At 50.5% G+C, this 20,002-nt stretch overlaps 1 protein-coding gene across 1 annotated transcript in view; it reads right to left on the bottom strand.

Moving 5' to 3' along the window:
- The window catches only part of FANCA (FA complementation group A), a 75,453-nt gene that overhangs the window by 36,451 nt on the left and 19,000 nt on the right, over nt 1-20,002 (bottom strand). Inside the window, exons 7-18 of the mRNA XM_017871024.1 lie at nt 18,730-18,763; nt 18,222-18,288; nt 15,500-15,612; nt 13,062-13,138; nt 12,520-12,661; nt 11,984-12,117; nt 6,931-7,041; nt 5,110-5,205; nt 4,961-5,020; nt 3,926-4,014; nt 3,078-3,138; nt 2,936-2,985 (exon numbers count right to left, since the gene is read on the bottom strand). Coding sequence (XP_017726513.1) covers nt 2,936-2,985; nt 3,078-3,138; nt 3,926-4,014; nt 4,961-5,020; nt 5,110-5,205; nt 6,931-7,041; nt 11,984-12,117; nt 12,520-12,661; nt 13,062-13,138; nt 15,500-15,612; nt 18,222-18,288; nt 18,730-18,763 — 1,034 coding nt within the window. The remainder of the gene's footprint in view (nt 1-2,935; nt 2,986-3,077; nt 3,139-3,925; nt 4,015-4,960; nt 5,021-5,109; nt 5,206-6,930; nt 7,042-11,983; nt 12,118-12,519; nt 12,662-13,061; nt 13,139-15,499; nt 15,613-18,221; nt 18,289-18,729; nt 18,764-20,002) is intronic.

Genomic DNA, 20,002 nt, shown 5'->3' with positions numbered 1-20,002 from the left:
TGTTAGCCAGACTGGTCTTGAACTCCTGACCTCAAGTGATCTGCCTGCCTCAGCCTCTCAAAGTGTTGGGATTTACAGGCGTGAGTCACCGTGCCCAGCCAGTCAGTACTTTGTAAAACAAAAAATTATTACCAAGCAGGAGATATTTCAGGAATACAAGGATATTCCAACAGTAGGAACAAATAAATATAATCAGTCACATTCACAGATTAAAGGAGAAAAGCATGATCATCTTAAAAGAGGGAGAAAGCATTAATTCAGCCCTGCATGTTGGCTCACTCCTGTAATCCCAGCACTTTGAGAGGCCAAGGCGGGCGGACCACTTGAGGTCAGGAGTTAAAGACCAGCCTGGCCAATACAGCAAAACTCCACTAAAATACAAGAACTGCCCAGGTGTGTTGACGGGGCCCCTGTAATGCCAGCTACTCGGGAGGCTGAAGCACAAGAATCGTTTGAACTTGGGACGCAGAGATTTCAATGAGCCAAGATGGTGCTGGTACGACTGCACTCCAGCCTGGGCAACAGAGCGAGACTCTGTCTCAAAAAAAAAAACAAACAAAAAGCAAAAAAAGGTCAGGCATGGTGGCTCACGCCTGTAATCCCAGCACTTTGGGAGGCTGACGCGGACGGATCATGAGGTCAGGAGATTGAGACCATCCTGGCTAGCACAGTGAAACCCCGTTTCTACTAAAAATACAAAAACAAAATTAGCTGGGTGTGGTGGCGGGCGCCTGTAGTCCCAGCTACTCGGGAGGCTGAGGTGGGAGAAAGGCGTGAACCCGGGAAGTGGAGCTTGCAGTGAGCCAAGATTGCACCACTGCAGTCCAGCCTGGGTGACAGAGCGAGACTCTGACTCACAACAACAACAGCGACAACAGGCATGAGGTCATGGTAAAAATCCGTAGCAAATTAAGAGGGAACTTTTTTTTTTTGAGACGGAGTCTCGCTCTGTCGCCCAGGCTGGAGTGCAGTGGCCAGATCTCAGCTCACTGCAAGCTCCGCCTCCTGGGTTTACGCCATTCTCACTGGCCTCAGCCTCCCGAGGAGCTGGGGACTAACAGGCGGCCCGGCTCACCTCGCCCGAGCCTAGGCTTTTTTTTTTTTTTTTTGTATTTTTTAGTAGAGACGGCGATTTCACCGTGTTAGCCAGGATGTCTCGATCTCCTGACCTCGTGATCCGGCCCGCTCGGCCTCCCAAAGTGCTGGGATTACAGGCTTGAGCCACCGCGCCCAGCCGAGGGAACTTTCTTAAACAGATAAAGAGTAAGCCAGGTACAGCGGCTCCTATTTGTAATCCCAGCACTTTGGGAAGTTGAAGCAGGAGGATTATTTGAGGCTAAGAGATAGAGATAAGCCTGGGCAACGCAGCAAAAATCCATGTCCTCAAAACATTTAAAAAATGGCTGGGCATGGTGGAGCACGCCTCCAGACCCAGCAACTGGGAAGGCAGAGGGGAAGGACTGTTGAAGCCCAGGAGGTCAAGGCTGTAATGAGCCATGACTGTACCGCTGTGTTCCAGCCTGGGTGACAGAGTGGGACCCTGTCTCAAAACAATTCAAAGAAATGATCCCAGAGAATAAATTTAAGATTAAAAACATGATTTTTGCAGGGCACGGTGGCTCACGCTTGTAATCCCAGCACTTTGGGAGGCCGAGGTGGGTAGATCACAAGGTCAGGAGTTTGAGACCAGTCTGGCTGACATAGTGAAACCCCATCTCTACTAAAAATACAAAATACAAAAAAGAAAGAAAAAAAGGCTCTTTCTCTTTTTGATCTTCTTACAGGTCCCAGAACTTTACAAATTTTGCTGGAATATAGGACTTATACTTTCCTATTTCTTCCAAGAAATAAGATACTTTTGTGATACCAACCAACTTTCTAGCTAGCAGCCTGTAATGTAAGTGACCCAAGGATACCTTATTATTATAAACAAGAACTTCCAGGTCTACCCTAAGGTTTTGCAGCATGAGGCTTTCCCAGAGCTCTCTTTGATTTTCCTTCAGTTCTCCTTTTGCATAATCATTATGTACTGAAACATTTTCTTTCACTGAAGAATGATACAGCCGGACGTGGTGGCTCATGACTGTAATCCCAACACTTTGGGAGGCCGAGGCGGGCAGATTGCTTGAGCCCAGGAGTTCGAGACCAGCCTGACCAACATGGTGAAACCTGTCTCTACTAAAAATACAAAAATTAGCTGGGCGTGGTGGTGCACGCCTGTAATCCCAGCTACCCAGGAGGCTGAGGCAGGAGAATTGCTTCAACCCAGGAGGTGGAGGTTGCAGTGAGCTGAGATCGCACCACTGCACTCCAGCCTGGGCAACAGAGACTCCGTCAAAAAAAAAAAAAAAAAAAAAAGGCCAGGAGCGGTGGCTCACACCTATAATCCCAGCACTCTGGGAGGCCGAGGTGGGTGGATCATCTTCTGAGGTCAGGAGTTCAAGACCAGCCTGGCCAACATGGCAAAACCCCGTCTCTACTAAAAATACAAAGATTACCAGGACATGGTAGTGCACACCTGTAATCCCAGCTACTCAGGAGGCTGAGGCAGGAGAATTGCTCCAACCCAGGAGGCAGAGCTTGCAGTGAGCCAAGATCGTGCAATTGCACTCCAGCCTGGGCTACAGAGCGAGACTCCATCTAAAAACAAACAAAAAAAATTAGCCAGGCACAGGCTTGTAATCCCAGCTACTCAGGAGGCTGAGGCCGGAGAATCGCTTGAACCTAAGAGATGGAGGTTGCAGTGAGCCGAGATCTCGCCTCTGTACTCCAAGCCTGGGTGACAGAGTAAGTTTCCGTCTTAAAAAAAATAGTAACCAACTAATTTTGGAGCCAATATTTTATATCAAATTTCTCTACAGAAGAGCCACAAATCTTCGCATTGTCAGAAGAAACCTGGAGGCACAGCTGTCCCCTTCCAGCCGTGGCTGCATACCTCTTCAGAGACTCTATAAACGCCACACGGGAGTCAGGGACTTTGGGGAGCTGTGGGAAGAGAAGAGCCCTGTGAGAGGCTGACAAGCAAACTCCTTGCTTTCTACATAACTGGTCATGAACTCATGGAGACGCATACTGACCACTCGAGGTGTGAGCAGGGCAGGGAGGAAGTGGGACACGTAGTAAGGCCTCCTGAATATGCTGCAACACAGAGAAGCAGACAGTGCGTAGGTAAGTGCAGCGAAAAGGCAATTCCCACAGACAGTGACTGGTGTTTCAGAGAGTGGACCGCAAGGGCTTATTCCAAAGCCACGATGCATTACGAAGTCTTCTTGCACACAGTTCTGGGACAAGGCGTGTAGGGCAGGACCAGTCTGCCTGCTCCCCGGGCATGAACGTGGAGCCTGGATCAATCTGAGGCCATGAGGACCATGTAAGGTCCATTTGGGCAATTTCCTTGGAGCTAAGTTCAAAACCCTGGGAGCTGCAATCAGCTCATCCACACGGGTAACCACTGGAATTCAAGATGTTTTGGGATCACACCAAATTGAATAAAGCTGTGCTATTCAGCTCTCTGTTACTGACTCCATATTGGTCACGAAGAAGGCATTGATAAAAAAAATCATCAGGGCCCCACTGTCTTCCCTCCCAGTGCAAGCTCCCCAATCAGCACTTCCTGCCCCAATCAGCACTTCCTGTCAGCTGTTTCAGCATTGGGGGGCATCACCTGCTTTTACAGAGGAAAACATGTTTCATGGCAAATGCATAGCTCTTGACCTCAGCCCGTATCCCCTCATGGCAGGATCCTCGATGTGACATTTACAGCCCTGACTCCTGTCTCTCCATGAATAGACAGTGGCCAGCCTGCCCCATGTGGCTCTGAGCAGACCTGGGACACACTCAGAGGAGCCCCAAGACACTGAGAGGCGTCAGAGCGGAGTCTGCACACACTGCAGCCACCAGCGGCCCTTTGGGCAGCCCAGCCTACCTGGCCTCCATGACGGTGACTGGGATTTTCCCCGTATGCTCAAACACCATGATGGCCTTTTCAACATCCTGAAGAGCTTGGCTGTGGGGCTGGTTCCCATACAGGGAGGAAGGGAAAAAGAACAGAGGACTTTAAAGAAAAAAAAAGTGAGCAGTGAAGGCCACACTCAACCTGTGCTTCCTTGATGCAAAGACTCTGTACAAATTAAAGGTAAAGGCCCACACGGTGTGTCCACAGCAGGGGCCCTGGAGCACTCCACAATGTCCCAAAACACCAGCAAGACAGGGGAAGGGACGACACTGCCGCTTCCACACGCACAAGGCTCAGACCTGGCGATGTGCGGCGCTCATCGAGACAGCCCAGCTCTGCTGAGAGCCTGCTGTGAGCCTCTTTCACGCCTCTAGGAGACTAAGGAGTTGAAAGTAAAGATTTCGGCCGGGCGCGGTGGCTCACGCCTGTCATCCCAGCACTTTGGGAGGCTGAGGCGGGCGGATCATGAGGTCAAGAGATCGAGACCATCCTGGCTAACATGGCGAAACCCCGTCTCTACTAAAAATACAAAATATTAGCCGGGCGTGGTGGCGGCGCCTGTAGTCCCAGCTACTTGGGGGGCTGAGACAGGAGAATGGCGTACACCTGGAAGGCAGAGCTTACAGTGAGCCGAGATTGGGCCACTGCACTCCAGCCTGGGCGACAGGGCAAGACTCCGACTCCAAGAAAAAAAAAGTTCACACTTTTCTGAGATTCAGAGAAAAACATGAGCAACCACCTCTCCATTCAACCCCACATGAACCAAAGTCTCCTGAAAGGACAAATTTACTGCAGTGTGAGGTGCTTCGTTCCCACACACAGTACTTCCTTCCACACACACAAGGTGGGACAAGGCAAAACAAAGGCCCCCAGAGCCTAGTCCCCAGCTGCGCCCAAGGCAACACCAGACGTAAAAGCTCAAGCTCAACTCAGGAGTCAAAGGAAACTGGACTTTGCTTGGTGGGCGTGACTGGCTGAGACCCTGCAGGGCTCAAGCAATGTTACCTCAGTAATGTCCCCAGCTGATGACAAATCCTCATAGAGTCCCATGCTTTCTATAGAAACCTTCAGAGAAGAGACAGAATGAGAACAAGAAAACAAAGCAGTTTCTGCTAGGACAGGTGTGAGGAGTTGGGCACGGAGGGGCAGCTTGCCTTGAGGTCAGCCAGCCGTGTCTTGGCCAATGAGATGTAGTCTGTGAGGAGGGAGCGGTACTTGCTGGGAACGAGGGGAGGGTGGAGAATGTGCACCTGAGGATAGATGGCAGAGTGCAGCACCATTAGTCTGGGAACTGCCTGGGACTCCAGGGAGGCCACAATTCACTTCCAACATCCACAGTGCTGAGTACAGAAACACGGCCCTTTACAGACTTACGAGTATGCAAAGCAAACCATCAGTAAAATTAAAACACAAGCCGGGCGCAGTGGCTCATTCCTGTAATCCCAGCACTTTGGGATGCCAAGGTGGGCGGATCACCAGGTCAGGAGATCGAGACCATCCTGGCTAACATGGTGAAACCCCATCTCTACTAAAAATACAAAAAATTAGCCGGGCACGGTGGCAGGTGCCTGTAGTCCCAGCTACTCAGGAGGCTGAGGCAGGAGAAGGGCGTGAACCCGGGAGGCGGAGCTTGCAGTGAGCTGAGATCCGGCCACTGCACTCCAGCCCGGGAGACAGAGCGAGATTCCGTATGCTTCCCCAGGTGAAAAACAAAGAAATTCTAATGTAGTTGGTCCTCCAAGTCCCGGGTGGCTCACTGGGGGAACCAGGGATGTACAATTCTAGCACCAGCAGGAACTGGCTGGCCCACCTGCAGCTCCACGCCTTTGGCTTCCTGGTCAAAGGGGACAGAGGAGACACTGCATTTTTTTTTTTTTTTTTTTTTTGAGAGGGAGTTTTGCTGTTGTTGCCCAGGCTGGAGTGCAGTGGCGCAGTCTCGGCTGCAACCTCCACCTCCCTGGTTCAAGCGATTCTCCTGCCTCAGCCTCCCAAGTAGGTGGGATTATAGGCATGTGCCACCACCAGGCTAATTTTGTATTTTTAGTAGAGATGGGGTTTCTCCATGTTGGTCAGGCTGGTGTCAAACTCCTGACCTCAAGTGATCTGCCCTCCTCAGCCTCCCAAAGTGCTGGGATTACAGGTGTGAGCCACCACGCCCGGCCAATTTTCTTAAAAGATGAGCGTCAGGCTGGGCATGGTGGCTCATGCCTGTAATCCCAGCACTTTGGGAGGCCAAGGCAGAAGGATCACTTGAGCTCAGTTCAAGACCAGCCGGGGCAACATAGCAAGTACTCCATTTGTACTAAAAAAAAGAAAAAAAAACAGCCAGGTTTCCTGGTGTGCGCCTAGAGTCCCAACTACTCAGGAGGCTGAGGTGGGAGAATTGCTTGACCTGGGAGGTGTAGGCTACAGTGAGTTATGATGGCAACACTGCACTCCAGCCTGGGGGAAAGAGGGGGACTGTCTCCAAAAAAAAAAAAAAAAAAAGCACATGTAATTTTAAAAAAAAAAAAAGGCAAAATGAGTCCCTAACACCCTCACTGCAGTCCAACTTCCTCTTCCTGCATAACTGGGTGTGAGAATGTCTCTCCACATCACCACTCAGACCTGCTCACTGTTTTGAGGGAGGAAGGGAAAAAGAACAGAGGACTTTAAAGAAAAGAAAATGAGCAGTGAAGGCCACACTCAACCCGTGTTGAGCGGGTATATCTTCCCACCTCCTTGGCCTAGAGGAGAAAAGAGTTTCTGAGAGTTTGCCATTACTGGCACACATGCCCTCACTTTGTGTCCACATGGACACCCCCAGCTGCAATGTTTGTGTTGTTTCACCATAAACTGCTTGGGGAAGGGGAGGGGCCTGGCTGAGAGGCTCAGAGCAGATCTGCAGGAGCCTCTTGGGGAGGCCAAGGCAGTCCTGAGATTGAGTAGGTGAGCAGAAGCACAAGAAATCATGGATATGGCAGCCAGCTTCTCACCTGCAGGTACCGGGGGGACTCAAAAGGCACGAGGTCTGACAAGAACGTAAACAGGAAGACCAGTGTCTTCTTGCTGCAGCCATGGTAGCCTCGCGTGCTCCCAAAGGAGGCCTGTGTGGAGAGAAGCACGTGAAGCCCAGGCCAGCCAGGCGCGGCTGTACCACCTAGGCAGTGTCTGGGCTGCTGCTCTAGTCTGTCTCCTAAACAGAAAGGAAAGAAGAGAAACAACCAAAAGTCACTGTGGCTCACACATTTACAGACGTCATGGCTGTGCTTCGATTACAGAGAAGATCTAACAATTATGCAAAGAAAAGAAGTTAAAAATAATTAGCTATAACAAACACTGAGGGTATCCCTTTTGGGATCCTTGGGGTACAATTTGTTAAATGCCCTAAGAAGTGTTTATGCACAGCAAACAAACTGATGTTGTGGGATGAAGCCGCTTCGGAACACACTTTAACGTCTAACCTCATCCATCCGTGGACAGATCACTGCAAGAGAGGTGCGCAAGGAAAACAGGCCAAGGAGGGCCGCCCCTCAGACAGTGACACTGCAAGACCCCAGCAGAGCAAGCATGGAACACAAGCAAACCCTTCCAGGAACGACGGGGGCTGCAGCCAGTCAGGGAAGGAAGGAGGATTTTCAATGGGCACGGCCCTGAACGCATCACAAGTGAACCTGCAGAGAGAATGTGTACCTCTGTGAAAACTGAGCCACTTACCTGCAAAACCACACGAGCTCCTGCTGCCCTGGCCCCGTGTGAGAGCACAGGAGATCTTGGTGAAAGCTCAGCGAGTTAATGTCCATCAGGAAACCTGAACTGCAACTTGAACTGAAGGCTCACCTTGGTCTTTCTGAAAGCGGCAACATTGTGTACATTTTTTTTTTTTTTTGGAGACAGAGTCTGGCTCTGCCGCTCAGGCTGGAGTGCAGTGGCGCAATCTTGACTCACTGCAACGTCTGCCCCCCAGATTTGAGGGATTCTCCTGCCTCCCTAGTAGCTGAGATTACAGGCATTTGCCACCACTCCCAGCTTTTTTTTTTTTCTTTTTGAGAGAGTCTCACTCTGTCGCCCAGGCTGCAGTGCAGTGGCGCAGTCAGGGCTCACTGCAACCTGCACCTCCCGGGTTCAAGCGATTCTCCTGCCTCAGCCTCCTGAGTAGCTGGGATTATAGGCACCCACCAACACACCCAGTTAAATTTTGTATTTTTGGTACAGATGGGATTTTGCCATATTGCTAAGGGTGGTCTCGAACTACTGGGCTCAAGCAATCTGCCCGCCTCATCCTCCCACAGTGCTGGGATTTGCCCTCAAAAGTAAAAATTAAAACAGATGTTCAGGCCAAGTTTGGTGGCTCATGCCTGTAATCCCAGCACTTTGGGAGGCTAAGTGGAGTGGATCACGAAATCAAGAGATCGAGACCATCCTGGCCAACATGGTGAAACTCCATCTCTACTAAAATTACAAAAATTAGCCGGGTGTGGTGGCATGCACCTGTAGTCCCAGCTGCTTGGGAGGTTGAGGCAGAAGAATCGTTGGAACCCAGGAGGCTAGACTTGCAGTGAGCCGAGAACACGCCACTGCACTCCAGCCTGGTGACAGAGAGGGACTCCATCTCAAAAACAAAACAAAACAAAAACAAATGTTCAAACACTGAATATGCATATATACAGTTATCAAAACTCATCTAACTGTCTGGACATGGTGGTTCACGCCTGTAATCCCAGTGCTTTGGGGGTTGAGGTGGGGGGATCGCTTGAGGCCAGGAATCCGAGACCAGCCTGGGCAACACAGTATGATGTATTTACAAAAAAAAAAAAATGTTTTTTAATTTGCTGAGTGTGGCGGCGCACACCTGTAGTCTCAGTTACTCTGGAAGCTGAGGCAGGAGGACTGCTTGACCCCAGGAGGTCAAGGCTGCAGTGAGCTATGATCATGCCTTTGCACTCCAGCCTGGGCAACAGAGCAATACCCAGTCTCTTAAAACACAAAAAGAAACAAACAAAAAAACCTCATTTAACGGTACACTTAAATTGGATGCATTTTATTATTTCATTTCAACTATATTTTGATAAAGTTTTTTTTTTTTTTTGAGACGGAGTCTCGCTCTGTCGCCCAGGCTGGAGTGCAGTGGCCAGATCTCACCTCACTGCAAGCTCCGCCTCCCAGGTTTACGCCATTTCCTGCCTCAGCCTCCCGAGTAGCTGGGACTACAGGCGCCCGCCACCTCGCCCGGCTAGTTTTTTGTATTTTTTTAGTAGAGACGGGGTTTCACCGTGTTCGCCAGGATGGTCTCGATCTCCTGACCTCGTGATCCGCCTGTCTCTGCCTCCCAAAGTGCTGGGACTACAGGCTTGAGCCACCGCGCCTGGCCATATTTTGATAAAGTTGATTTGAAAAGGTAAAAGAAAAAGCAAACAAAACCAAAACAACACCATCAACACAGCACTCCAGAGTATTCCTCTCCAACTGTCGCCGAGGAAAGAGAAGGAACCGAGGAAAGAGAGACCCTGGGAGACCCATGAACTCATGACCTGAGCACCAGGTGGACTCTGGCACAAATCTCTCAGCACCTCACTAAGGACAGAGCAAATGCCTCTCCTCTTAGTTTAGTGGAAACCCCAGGCCAACTCCGCAGAGCTGGGGAGAGCCTGAGGGCAGGTGAGAAGGAACTTTAAGGAATAAAAGTGAGTTGACGCCGCACCAATCCCCACCTTCTCCCAAAACGAACAGATGCGGCTCAGCCTGCTGTGTAGCCTCACCTCCTCTCAGAAGGCCCCAGGGACGAGCAGGCACTAGCAGTCATGATGGCTATGCAGGCACGTGGCCCTTTAAAATTTCAGGGAGCTGAGACTCCTACAAAGAGGCAGCTACTTCACCAAGGTGGTGATGCCAGGCAAACCTAATCCTTTTTTTTTGTTTTTGAGACAGTCTTGCTCTGTCTCCCAGGCTGGAGTGTAGTAATGCAATCCCAGCTCATTGCAGCCTCAACCAATCATCCTGCCTCAGCCCGTAAGCAGCTAGGACCACAGGTGCTTACCATCACACCCAGCTAATTGTTACATTCTGTAGAGACGGGGGTCTTACTGTGCTGCCCAGGCTGATCTTGAACTCCTGGGCTCAAGCAATCCTCCTGCCTAGGCCTCCCAAAGTGCTGAGATTACAGGCATGAGCCACTGTACCTGGTCTGAACCCAAAACTTCCACAAAAAATTAACCCTTCAAATGGAAACTTTACTTACAAGCATTAAAAGAGTAACCATGAGTGCCCTTCACAGTTGATGTCTCAAAGACACCCAACTCCCGACATGAACTGGGGGTTTGCACAGAGGTTGCCCAGGGATCCCTGAGGTCTCAGCTCAGACTCAGTAGTCTGAAATGGGCCCCGGGATCTGTATTTACAAAGCCCCCTCCAGGCGAGTCTAATGCCCACTCAGGTTTGGGAACAGCTGCATAAACTTCTGTCAGAGAGAACACTGTGTGTGTCCCAAAGAAAAAGGAAGAGGCCAGGCACGGTGGCTCACACCTGTAATTCCAGCACTTTGGGAGGCTGAGGCGGGTGGATCACGAGGTCAGAAGATCGAGACCATCCTGGCTAACATGGTGAAACCCCATCTCTACTAAAATACAAAAAATTAGCCAGGCTTGGTGGCGGGCGCCTGTAGTCCCAGCTACACGGGAGGCTGAGGCAGGAGAATGGCGTGAACCCGGGAGGTGGAGCTCGCAGTGAGCTGAGATAGCACCACTGCACTTTGGCCTGGGCGATAGAGTGAGACTCCATCTCAAAAAAAAAAAAAAAGAAAAAGAAAAAGGAAGAATATGTGATACCGCTGAAGAAGGGAAGTACCTGTTTCAGGACTTACATGAAAATTAGGGACGTAAGCCTGGGTGTGGTGGCTCCCACCTGTAATCCCAGCACTTTTGGAGGCTGAGGCAGACAGTTCACTTGAGGTCAGGAGTTTGAGACCAGCCTGGCCAACATGATGAAACCCCATCTCTACTAAAAATTAGCCAGGTGTGGTGGCGAACACCTGTAACCCCAGCTACTCTGGGGGCTGAGGCGGGAGAACTGCTTGAACCCAGGAGGTGGAGGTTGCAGTGAGCCGAGATGGCACTACTGCACTCCAGCATGAGTGACAGAATGAGACTCTGTCTCAAAAAAAAAGAAAAGGAGGAAAGGCCGGGTGCGGTGGCTCATGCCTGTCATCTCAGCACTTTGGGAGGACAAGGCGGGTGGATCACGAGGTCAGGAGTTAGAGACCAAACTGACCAACATGGTGAAACCCTGTCTCTACTAAAAATACAAATATGAGCCGGGCATGGTAGCGCTCACCTGTAATCCCAGCTACTCAGGAGTTTAAGGCAGGAGAATCGCTTAAAACTGGGGGGTGGAGGTTGCAGTGAGCCGAGAAAGTGAGCTTTCTGCACTCCAGCCTAGGCGACACAGGAAGGCTCCGTGTCAAAAAAAACAAAAAAGGGAAAATAAGAGACACCGTATAATGTGCAAAAAGCAACAACCATGTCTGTGTCCCCCTTTCCTGATTTCACTAATTTTCTTCTTTTCTTTTGGGATGGAGTCTCCTTCTGTCACCCAGGCTGGAGTACAGTGGTGCAATTACAGCTCACTGCAGTCTTGATCTCCCAGGCTCAAATAATCCTCACATCTCAGCCTCCTGAGTAACTAGGACCACAGGTGTCTGCCACCACACCTGCATAGTTTTTTTTGTTTTTTGTGTGTGTTTTTGGTGATTTTTGGTGGAGATGAGGTCTCCCCAAGGTGTCCAGGCTTGACTTCACTAATTTTCTTATAAAAGACAGTAGGAGGCTCCATCAAGTAAGTGAGACGGAAACCAGGGGAAGGAGCCAAGGCCTCGACAGGAAGAATCCAGGCCCCTCAGCACACACAGAGGAAGATCTGCTGAGGCCACCTGGCAAAGTTGACAGCAAGATTGTTCACTCTCATGACAGAGTGTCAGGTAAGGACAGCATGGTCTCCACTCCCAGGCCTTCTGGGAAGATCAGGTATTAGGTAGCCAAGTGGCAGGTCACTTACCTTGAACCAGTCTGCATATGACTGGAACGCAGAGGGGCCCTCCAGTGCTGCCTGGCGCACAACTAGGAACGCAGTGACCATGCTGTCCAGCTGGCAGCTCTCGAATGCCTGGGCCATCAAACGCGCCACCCAGTCTAGTTAAGAACCATGACATAGTCAAAGCAAGGCAAGGGCAGCCAGCAGAGACAATATGAGTTGTGCTGGGTGATCAAGTATTCCAGTAGGAGAATGTGCATATCCAAACACCAAGTTTTAAAAGACTAGACAGCAATTACAGCATGTCAAGCACCAACTCCTAGAGACTTGAATGAAGCAGCAGTGCACACTCTGGTCTGTCAGAGCAGCAGTCAGTGCTTATGGAAGTGTCTAGTGAAGACTGTTCCATTGACATGAGGCACTACAGGTTCCGGGCAGCTAGGGAAGGGCTTCACACTGAGAGGCTCACCCACAGTCAGCTGGGACTCTGCTGACACCAGTGCTCAAATCACACCCCCACATACACTGACTGGCACCACCGGGCTCTCGTGAAATCTCACCTTCAAGTAGCTGCTGCGCTTCTGGAAGGCAGACAACCAGTGCAGACACAAAGGAGAGCACTCGCTGCCAGTGAACCTCCTGCGTTTCCAGAACTTCTTGCAAATGGCCAACCAACTCCTCTGGACTCAGCATCACAAAGAGCTGAAATAAAAGTGTCCGCTCCCTTCAATATCAAAGCAAACCAGTGTGGGACAGATGACCCCTCACCTCCCTCCCGGCTGGTAGCCACCGCAGCCCCCTCACTTCCCACTGCAAAGGTAACACGTGGAGCTGTGACGGCTCACACAGTGGCGTCTCTCCCCTCACAGTGGCGTCTCTTCCCTCACCGTGCTCAGCACTGGTTGGAGAGAATCCTCCTTATCTCAAGGAGGAGGGGCTCAGCCCAACTGACAAGTTCAGTCTCCTGAACCGAGTGGTGGCCTCAATGATGACAGCCATGCCTCCCGATGTGCCATCCACGGCAGGCAGCATGACATGGACTCGGCAGATCTTAATCCCCCACCACGAGCTCGGCAGCAGGTCTCATACCACCTCCACTCACCCTGCGGTACAGTGTGGTGAGCAGAGGGTGCGTCCGCGCAAAGCTCCACTCTCTCTGCATCTGAACAGCATCAGATGCTGCATGGGGAGAAAGAGACAAAAACTTCAAATCAGAGATCAAAAAGTTGTGGGTTTTGTTTTTGGACAGGGTCTCACTATCACCCAGGCTGGAGTAGAGTGCTCACCACAGCCTCAACCTCCCTGGCTCAAGCAATCCACCTGCCTCAGTCTCCCAAGTAGCTGCGACCACAGGCGTGTGCCACCATAACCCAGATACTTTTTGTATGTTTTAAAATGTTTTTGAGATGGAGTCTCGCTGTGTCGCACAAGCTGGAGTGCAGTGTCACAATCTCCACTCACTGCAAGCTCCACCTCCCGGGTCCAAGTGATTATCCTGCCTCAGCCCCCCGAGTATCTGGGACTACAGGCGCCTGCCACCACACCCTGCTAATTTTTGTATTTTTAGTAGAGATGGGGATTCACTATGTTGGCCAGGCTGGTCTCGAACTCCTGACCTCATGATCCGCCCGCCTCGGCCTCCCAAAGTGCTGGGATTACAGGCATGAGCCACTGCTCCTGGTCAAAAAGTTGTGTTTCAAAGCTTCAGTGTGAAAACAGATCTTAATATGTACTTTTTCAATTATTAAAGTTCACCATCTCCCTGTTTGTTGCCTATCTGCTCTATCATCAATTCTGTTTCTCAGGGCCAGTCAGTTACTCGTAATGCTCTGTCATATTCACAATCAATATTTCCCAACAGACCAACTGCATTTCAACCTTCCTGCTTCTAAACTGTCAATAAGGCCGGGAGTGGCGGCTCACGCCTGTAATCCCAGCACTTTGGGAGGCCAAGGTGGGTGGATCACGAGGCCTAGACCAGCCTGGCCAAGATGGTGAAACCCTTTCTCTACTCAGAATACAAAAAGAAGCCGGGCATGGTGGCAGGCACCTCTAATTCCAGCTACTCGAGAGGTTCAGGCAGGGAACTGCTTGAACCCGGGAGGCGGAGGTTGCAGTGAGCCAAGATCGCGCCACCATGCTCCAGCCTAGGTGACAGAGCAAGACTCTGTCTCAAAAAAAAAAAAAATGAATACATAAAATAAAATAAACTGTCAATAAACCAATCATGGTGGGGATAAAATAAACTGTCAATAACCCAATCATGGTGGGAATGCTGTTCAAAGGAAGCTCAGCTCAGCCAAGTGATGACAAACCCCCGAGCACCTCACAGCACCTGTCGGGAGCCGTCCATGCATCCCTCGTCCCCCACTCGTCACCCGTTTCCTGCCTGAGCATCTACCCTGGGGATATGCCAGACACAGAGAAAGCTCAAAGTGTCCATCTTGGCCCCACTCGTAAGACTGGAATCTCGGAAACAGTCTGCCATACGTGGGTGACAGGACACCCACTGGGCAGACGATGCCCGGGCCATCAAACACGCCACCCAGTCTAGTTGAGAACCATCACACAGTCCCAGCAAGGCAAGGGCAGCCAGCAGAAAGATAATGTGAGTTGTGCTGGGTGATCAGGTATTCCAGCAGAAGGTGCATACCCAAACACCAAGTTTTAAAAAGACTAGACAGCAGCTGGGCACAGTGGCTCATGCCTGTAATCCCAGCACTTTGGGAGGCCGAGGCAGGTGGATTACCTGAGGTCAGGAGTTCAAGACCAGCCTGGCCAACATGGTCAAACCCCTCTCTACTAAAAATACAAAATTTAGTCAGGCATGGTGGCACACGCCTGTAACCCCAGCTACTTGGGAGGCTGAACCAGGAGAATGTTTGAACCCGGGAGGTAGAGGCTGCAGTGAGCCGGGATCACGCCACTGCACTCCAGCCTGGGCAACAGAACGAAACTCCGTCTCCAATAAATAAATAAATAAAGATACTTCTATTTTAGGCTGGGTGCGGTGGCTCACGCCTGTAATGCCAACACCTCAACACTTTGGGAGGCAGAGGTGGGCGCAGCACCTGAGGTCAGGAGTTTGAGACCAGCCTGGCCAACATGGTGAAATGCCACCTCTACTAAAAATACAAAAAATTAGTCGGGTGTGGTGGCTGGTGCCTGTAGTCCTAGCTACTTGGGAGGGTGAGATACGAGAATTGCTTGAACCTAGGAGGCGGAGATTGCAGTGAGCTGAGATTGTGTCACTGCACTCCAGCCTGGGCAAGTGAGTAAGACTCTGACTCAAAAAAAAAAAAAAGAGGTATTTCTATTTTAGTGACAATTATTTTGTCCACTCATAATTCTAAATTTTCTTGTAAGAATCTGTTCCTTTCAGATGAAAGGATATTCAGTAACAATCTCAGGCACCTTAGGACCCAATCTCTGCTTGAGGTCCTACAGCTCCTAGCGTCTCCCATCAGCATTACCAAGGCAACAGCACAACAGCAATCCCCAAACTGGGCAGCAACTGAGCAGCCTCCGCTCGGGGCCCACCTTTCAGCAGAGGGCTGTGAGTGAGTATCTGAGTCAGTGTGTGACTGAAGAACCTCTTCGTAGAATCTGTGGAGATGACACTGCCGAGCATGTGTCCACTGAACACGCCGAACCTGCCAATGCAGCGGAAAGAGAGTTCAGGAAAGGGCGGGTGCCCTGTGTGCCACTCATCGATCCCAGCACAAACCGTGGCTCAGGCTCGCCCCTTCTTTTTCTTTTTTTTCTTTAGACAGTGTTTCCCTCTGTCGGAGTTTCCCTCTGTCACCCAGGCTGGAGTGCAGTGGTGCGAGCTCGGCTCACTGCAAGCTCCGCCTCCAGGGTTCACACCATTCTCCTGTCTCAGTCTGAGTAGCTGGGACTACAGGCGCCTGCCACCATGCCCAGCTAATTTTTTTTTTTTTTGTATTTTCAGTAGAGACGGGGTTTCACGTGTTAGCCAGGATGGTCTTGATCTCCTGACCTCATGATCTGCCCGCCTCAGCCTCCCAAAGTGCTGGGATTACAGGCGTAAGCCACCGCGCCCGGCCCAGGCTCGCCCTTTCTTTAAGGAAGGAAGGGGCTTTTTTGGCCAGGCCACTATAACCATGGACGTGAAACTGAATCCAAGGAGGTGGCAATTCAACGATAAAGGAGACAAGGCAATGGCGAAGCCCACGGAGCAGAGCAGCGGAGGCAAGCAGAAAGAAACAGGTTGGGAAGGGCAGGCTGCGCCGCACCCAGGAGTGCAGCAGCAGGAGCCAACCCCACGGGGCCTCAGCGGCACTCTCTGCGAAACGGAACTCCTCCAGAGGGTCATGCCAACCCTGCGAGGAGAAGGGCCCAGCACACCAGGGCCTCAAACACTGCAGTCACAACAGGGGCTGAGGCCAGCTCTGTCCATGAAGATGAGGAAGGAATGGAATGGACTACGGTTTCCTGGGCCATCTGTGTGAGAGAGCAGGATGTTCTAGGGGGGAATGGGGTCACAGAGCCAGGTGGCAAGACCACTTGAGGTCTATTAGCCTGCCATATCCCAGTAGGCCCATACAGACCACCAAAGTCCAACCCAGACCCTCTCATGAGGCTTACAACCTGCAACCAGCAAGGGGTACTTTATGCCGATTCCCCAGGTAAGAAAATCAAGGGTCCAGCCGGGCGCGGTGGCTCACGCCTGTAATCCCAGCACTTTAGGAAGCCGAGGTGGGTGTATCACTTGAGGTCACAAGTTCGAGACCAGCCTGACCAATAAAATGAAACCCCGTGTCTACTAAAAAATACAAAATACAAAATTACAGGCTCGTGCTAGGTATGGTGATGCACGCCTGTAATCTCAGCTACTCAGGAAGCTGAGGCAGGAGAATCGATTGACCTGGGAGGCAGAAGTTGTGGTGAGCAGAGATCACACCATTGCATTTGAGCCTGGGTAACAAGAGCAAAACTCTGTCTCAAAAATAAATAAATAAATTATTGGCAACTAATTACAAAATTTAAAAAGCAGCAGGTCAGTGGTTGTTACCTGCCGCTCAGGACGTCAGTGTGAGTAATCTTATCATGCAGATTATTTAAAAAGCCCTTGCCACAGACTAAACTGTATCCCCACAAAGTCCCTCTGTTGAAGCCCAGCCTCTCCATGTGGGGTGCTGGTAAGGCCTAGGTGATGATGAGGTAACTGCCAGGAGAAGACACCAGAGGGCTTGCTGTCCGCTCTCTACCTCATGAGGACACAGAAAAAGGAAGTCTCCTGCAAGCCAGGAAGAGGGTCCTCCCCAGAACCCAATCTTGGGGGCACCCTGACCTCCAACTTCCAGCCTCCACCGCTGTGAAACACAGCTGCGTCCACACTGCAGTCTCTGGCACTGTTACAGCAGCCTAAGCTAACTGATGCACACGCAAACATTCAGAAAATCACACAGTGCTTTATTCACTGTTTCACTAAAAGTACCGAATGGTACAACACATGTAATTGAGCAGTTAAACAGTTACTTGTGAGGGATGCGAAATGAGGAGCAAATTAATCAAAGAATGAGAAGGCTGACAAGGCCTAGAAACAGTGGGGAATTCTACTGATTTTTCACAAGGCCTGGAAACGGTGGGGAATTCTACGGGTTTCTCGAGACTTCACTTCAAGGTCCCCTGCCCACAATAGAGGGAAGCAAACCCCGACGTCCACCTTCCACCCAGCCCCCACTCCTCAGCTTCCGCCTCCCCACCTATAGGGGTCTCCGCACATCTCCACAGAGCTGTGGAGAGAAAAAGCAAACAGGCCCGAGCTTTGCCTGCTGGTGAATCTGAGCAGGATCTGTGGAGGGCAGGCAGCGGGAGTCTGTGGAGGCACAGCTGCAGCGTGTTCCAGAAGTCTGTGGAGGCACAGCTGCAGCGTGTTCTAGAAATGTGGGGGCCGAGAGGCAGGGCCAGCTCTAGAGCCTGGACCACACCCAGGGGAGGAGGAGCAAGGGGAGACTCCACAGAGGGGAGGAGGTCACAGTGTACGGGACAAAGCACTGGTGCAGGACTTCCAAAGGCGGAACAGGATCCTGCAGTGGGTGCACCTTCCGACCTCATCCTCACGGGGAAAAGGCTTTCCTACGGTCGCTTCCTCCTCACACACGTTATCATAACTGGCAGAGGAAGTGTGCTCAGGAGTGGGCTGCTGAAGCTCTGGAAGTGTTTAAAATATCTTGGCTCTTTAATTTGGCAGGAACCCCCTGCAGTACACTCAGGCAGGCCACCCTCAGGAACATACCAGCACCTCACGGTCTTGTGAGTGGAGGACTCCTCTTGTACTCCAGCAGCCAAAGCGTCAAGGGCAACTGATGACAGAGCCAGCAACAGAAAACGGATGTCAGCATACAGTGGCGGCCCACCAGAAACAATCCCCAAGTGCTTTCGGACATGGGATTCACTTCCAATCCCCCAGAGGGCCCACATCCATCAAGACTTCTACAATCTGGAAGCCATTAATCAAAACACAGACAATAAAACGCTTCCCTGTTACCCACACACTAACGTGGTAATCCCTTCACAGCTCTGAAAATTAAATCTAAAGCCGCCAGGAACTGGAAACCAGAGTAAGAATGGGAAGGTAAATCCACACCAAATTACAACCAAAACAAGGGCATTCCAGTACCAGGACTCTACACAGTGAAACATATGGGGGAGAAATACTTCAAATGGAAAGGCAGAAAACTGACAGAATTGCTAATAAGCAAACTAAGTCATTTACAGTCTGGGCCACAGGACAATTAACTTACAAATCAGCATTCTCTGCAGTACATCAACCGCGACCTGTCAAAATAGAATGTGAATTACCATCACGTGGTACTTTTCTGTAATTTGTGTGATACCTGCATCACACAAGGAATTATTACTTGTTACTTTACGAATTAAAAACCTTCATAGATCTAGAAAGTATCCTAATACTGAAGGGACCCAGACAGAGTCAGAAGGCTGAACTTTCTGGAATTACCCTAAGGCTGCTCTCAGCATGGCCTGCGGCTGTGAGCCTAGGACTGGGCAGGACACTGGCTTTCGCAGGCACAGAGCTTTGCTGCAGTACTTCAGTGGAGAGAGGAAGCACAGACCTTGAATCTGGGCTGTGGAACTCAAGACTTTCACCCTTGAAGCCTCTAGAGCCAGAAGATGGTGAGAAGGTGCCATTGTCCATTTCCCTTCTTCACATCTCCTGGGCTTAAAGCACACCACTCCTCAGGGAACAATTCATGGGAACAATAAAACAGACTTCCTGAAACAAAGCCCACAGACTGCAGTATAGAAATGTGAGCCACTGGCTCAGGAACCTCCAAAAGCGAATGAAAATTTGGGACGTATCCAAAGCAATCTACAGATTCAATGCAATCCCTACCAATAACATTCTTCAAAGAAATAGAAAAAAATATTCTAAAATCCACATGGAACCAAGAAAGAACAGAGATAACCAAAGCAATCCTGAGGAAAAAGAACAAAGCTAAAAAAAAATCACACTGCCTGAGCTCAAACCATTCTACAAGACTACAGAAATGAAAAGAGCATGAGGTTGATATAAACACACACACAGACCAACTGAACAGGATAGAGAACCCAGAAATAGGCCAGCACGGTGGCTCACACCTGTAATCCCAGCACTTTGGGAGGCCGAGGTGGGCGTATCACGAGGTCAGGAGATCTAGACCAGCCTGAGTAACAAGGTGAAACCCTATCTCTACTAAAAATACAAAAAAAATTATCTGGACGTGGTGGCGGATGCCTATAGTCCCAGCTACTTGGGAGGCTGAGGCAGGAGAATGGCGTGAACCCGGGAGGTGGAACTTACAGTGAACCGAGATGGCACCACTGCACTCTAGCCTGGGTGACAGAGCAAGACTCCATCTCAAAAAAATGAAAAAAAATGAAGGCCAGCACAGTGGCTCACGCCTGTAATCCCAACATCTTGGGAGGTCAAGGTGGGTGGATCATGAGGTCAGGAGACCCAGACCATCATGGCTAACACAGTGAAACCCCGTCTCTACTAAAAATACAAAAAATTAG

Source organism: Rhinopithecus bieti, unplaced genomic scaffold (genome assembly GCF_001698545.2).
Source record: "Rhinopithecus bieti isolate Rb0 unplaced genomic scaffold, ASM169854v2 scaffold_1037, whole genome shotgun sequence".
In the NCBI taxonomy this organism is placed as follows: Eukaryota; Metazoa; Chordata; class Mammalia; order Primates; family Cercopithecidae; genus Rhinopithecus; species Rhinopithecus bieti.
The sequence above is the reverse complement of the archived record's forward strand: the minus strand, read 5'-3'. Positions and strand labels throughout refer to the sequence as shown.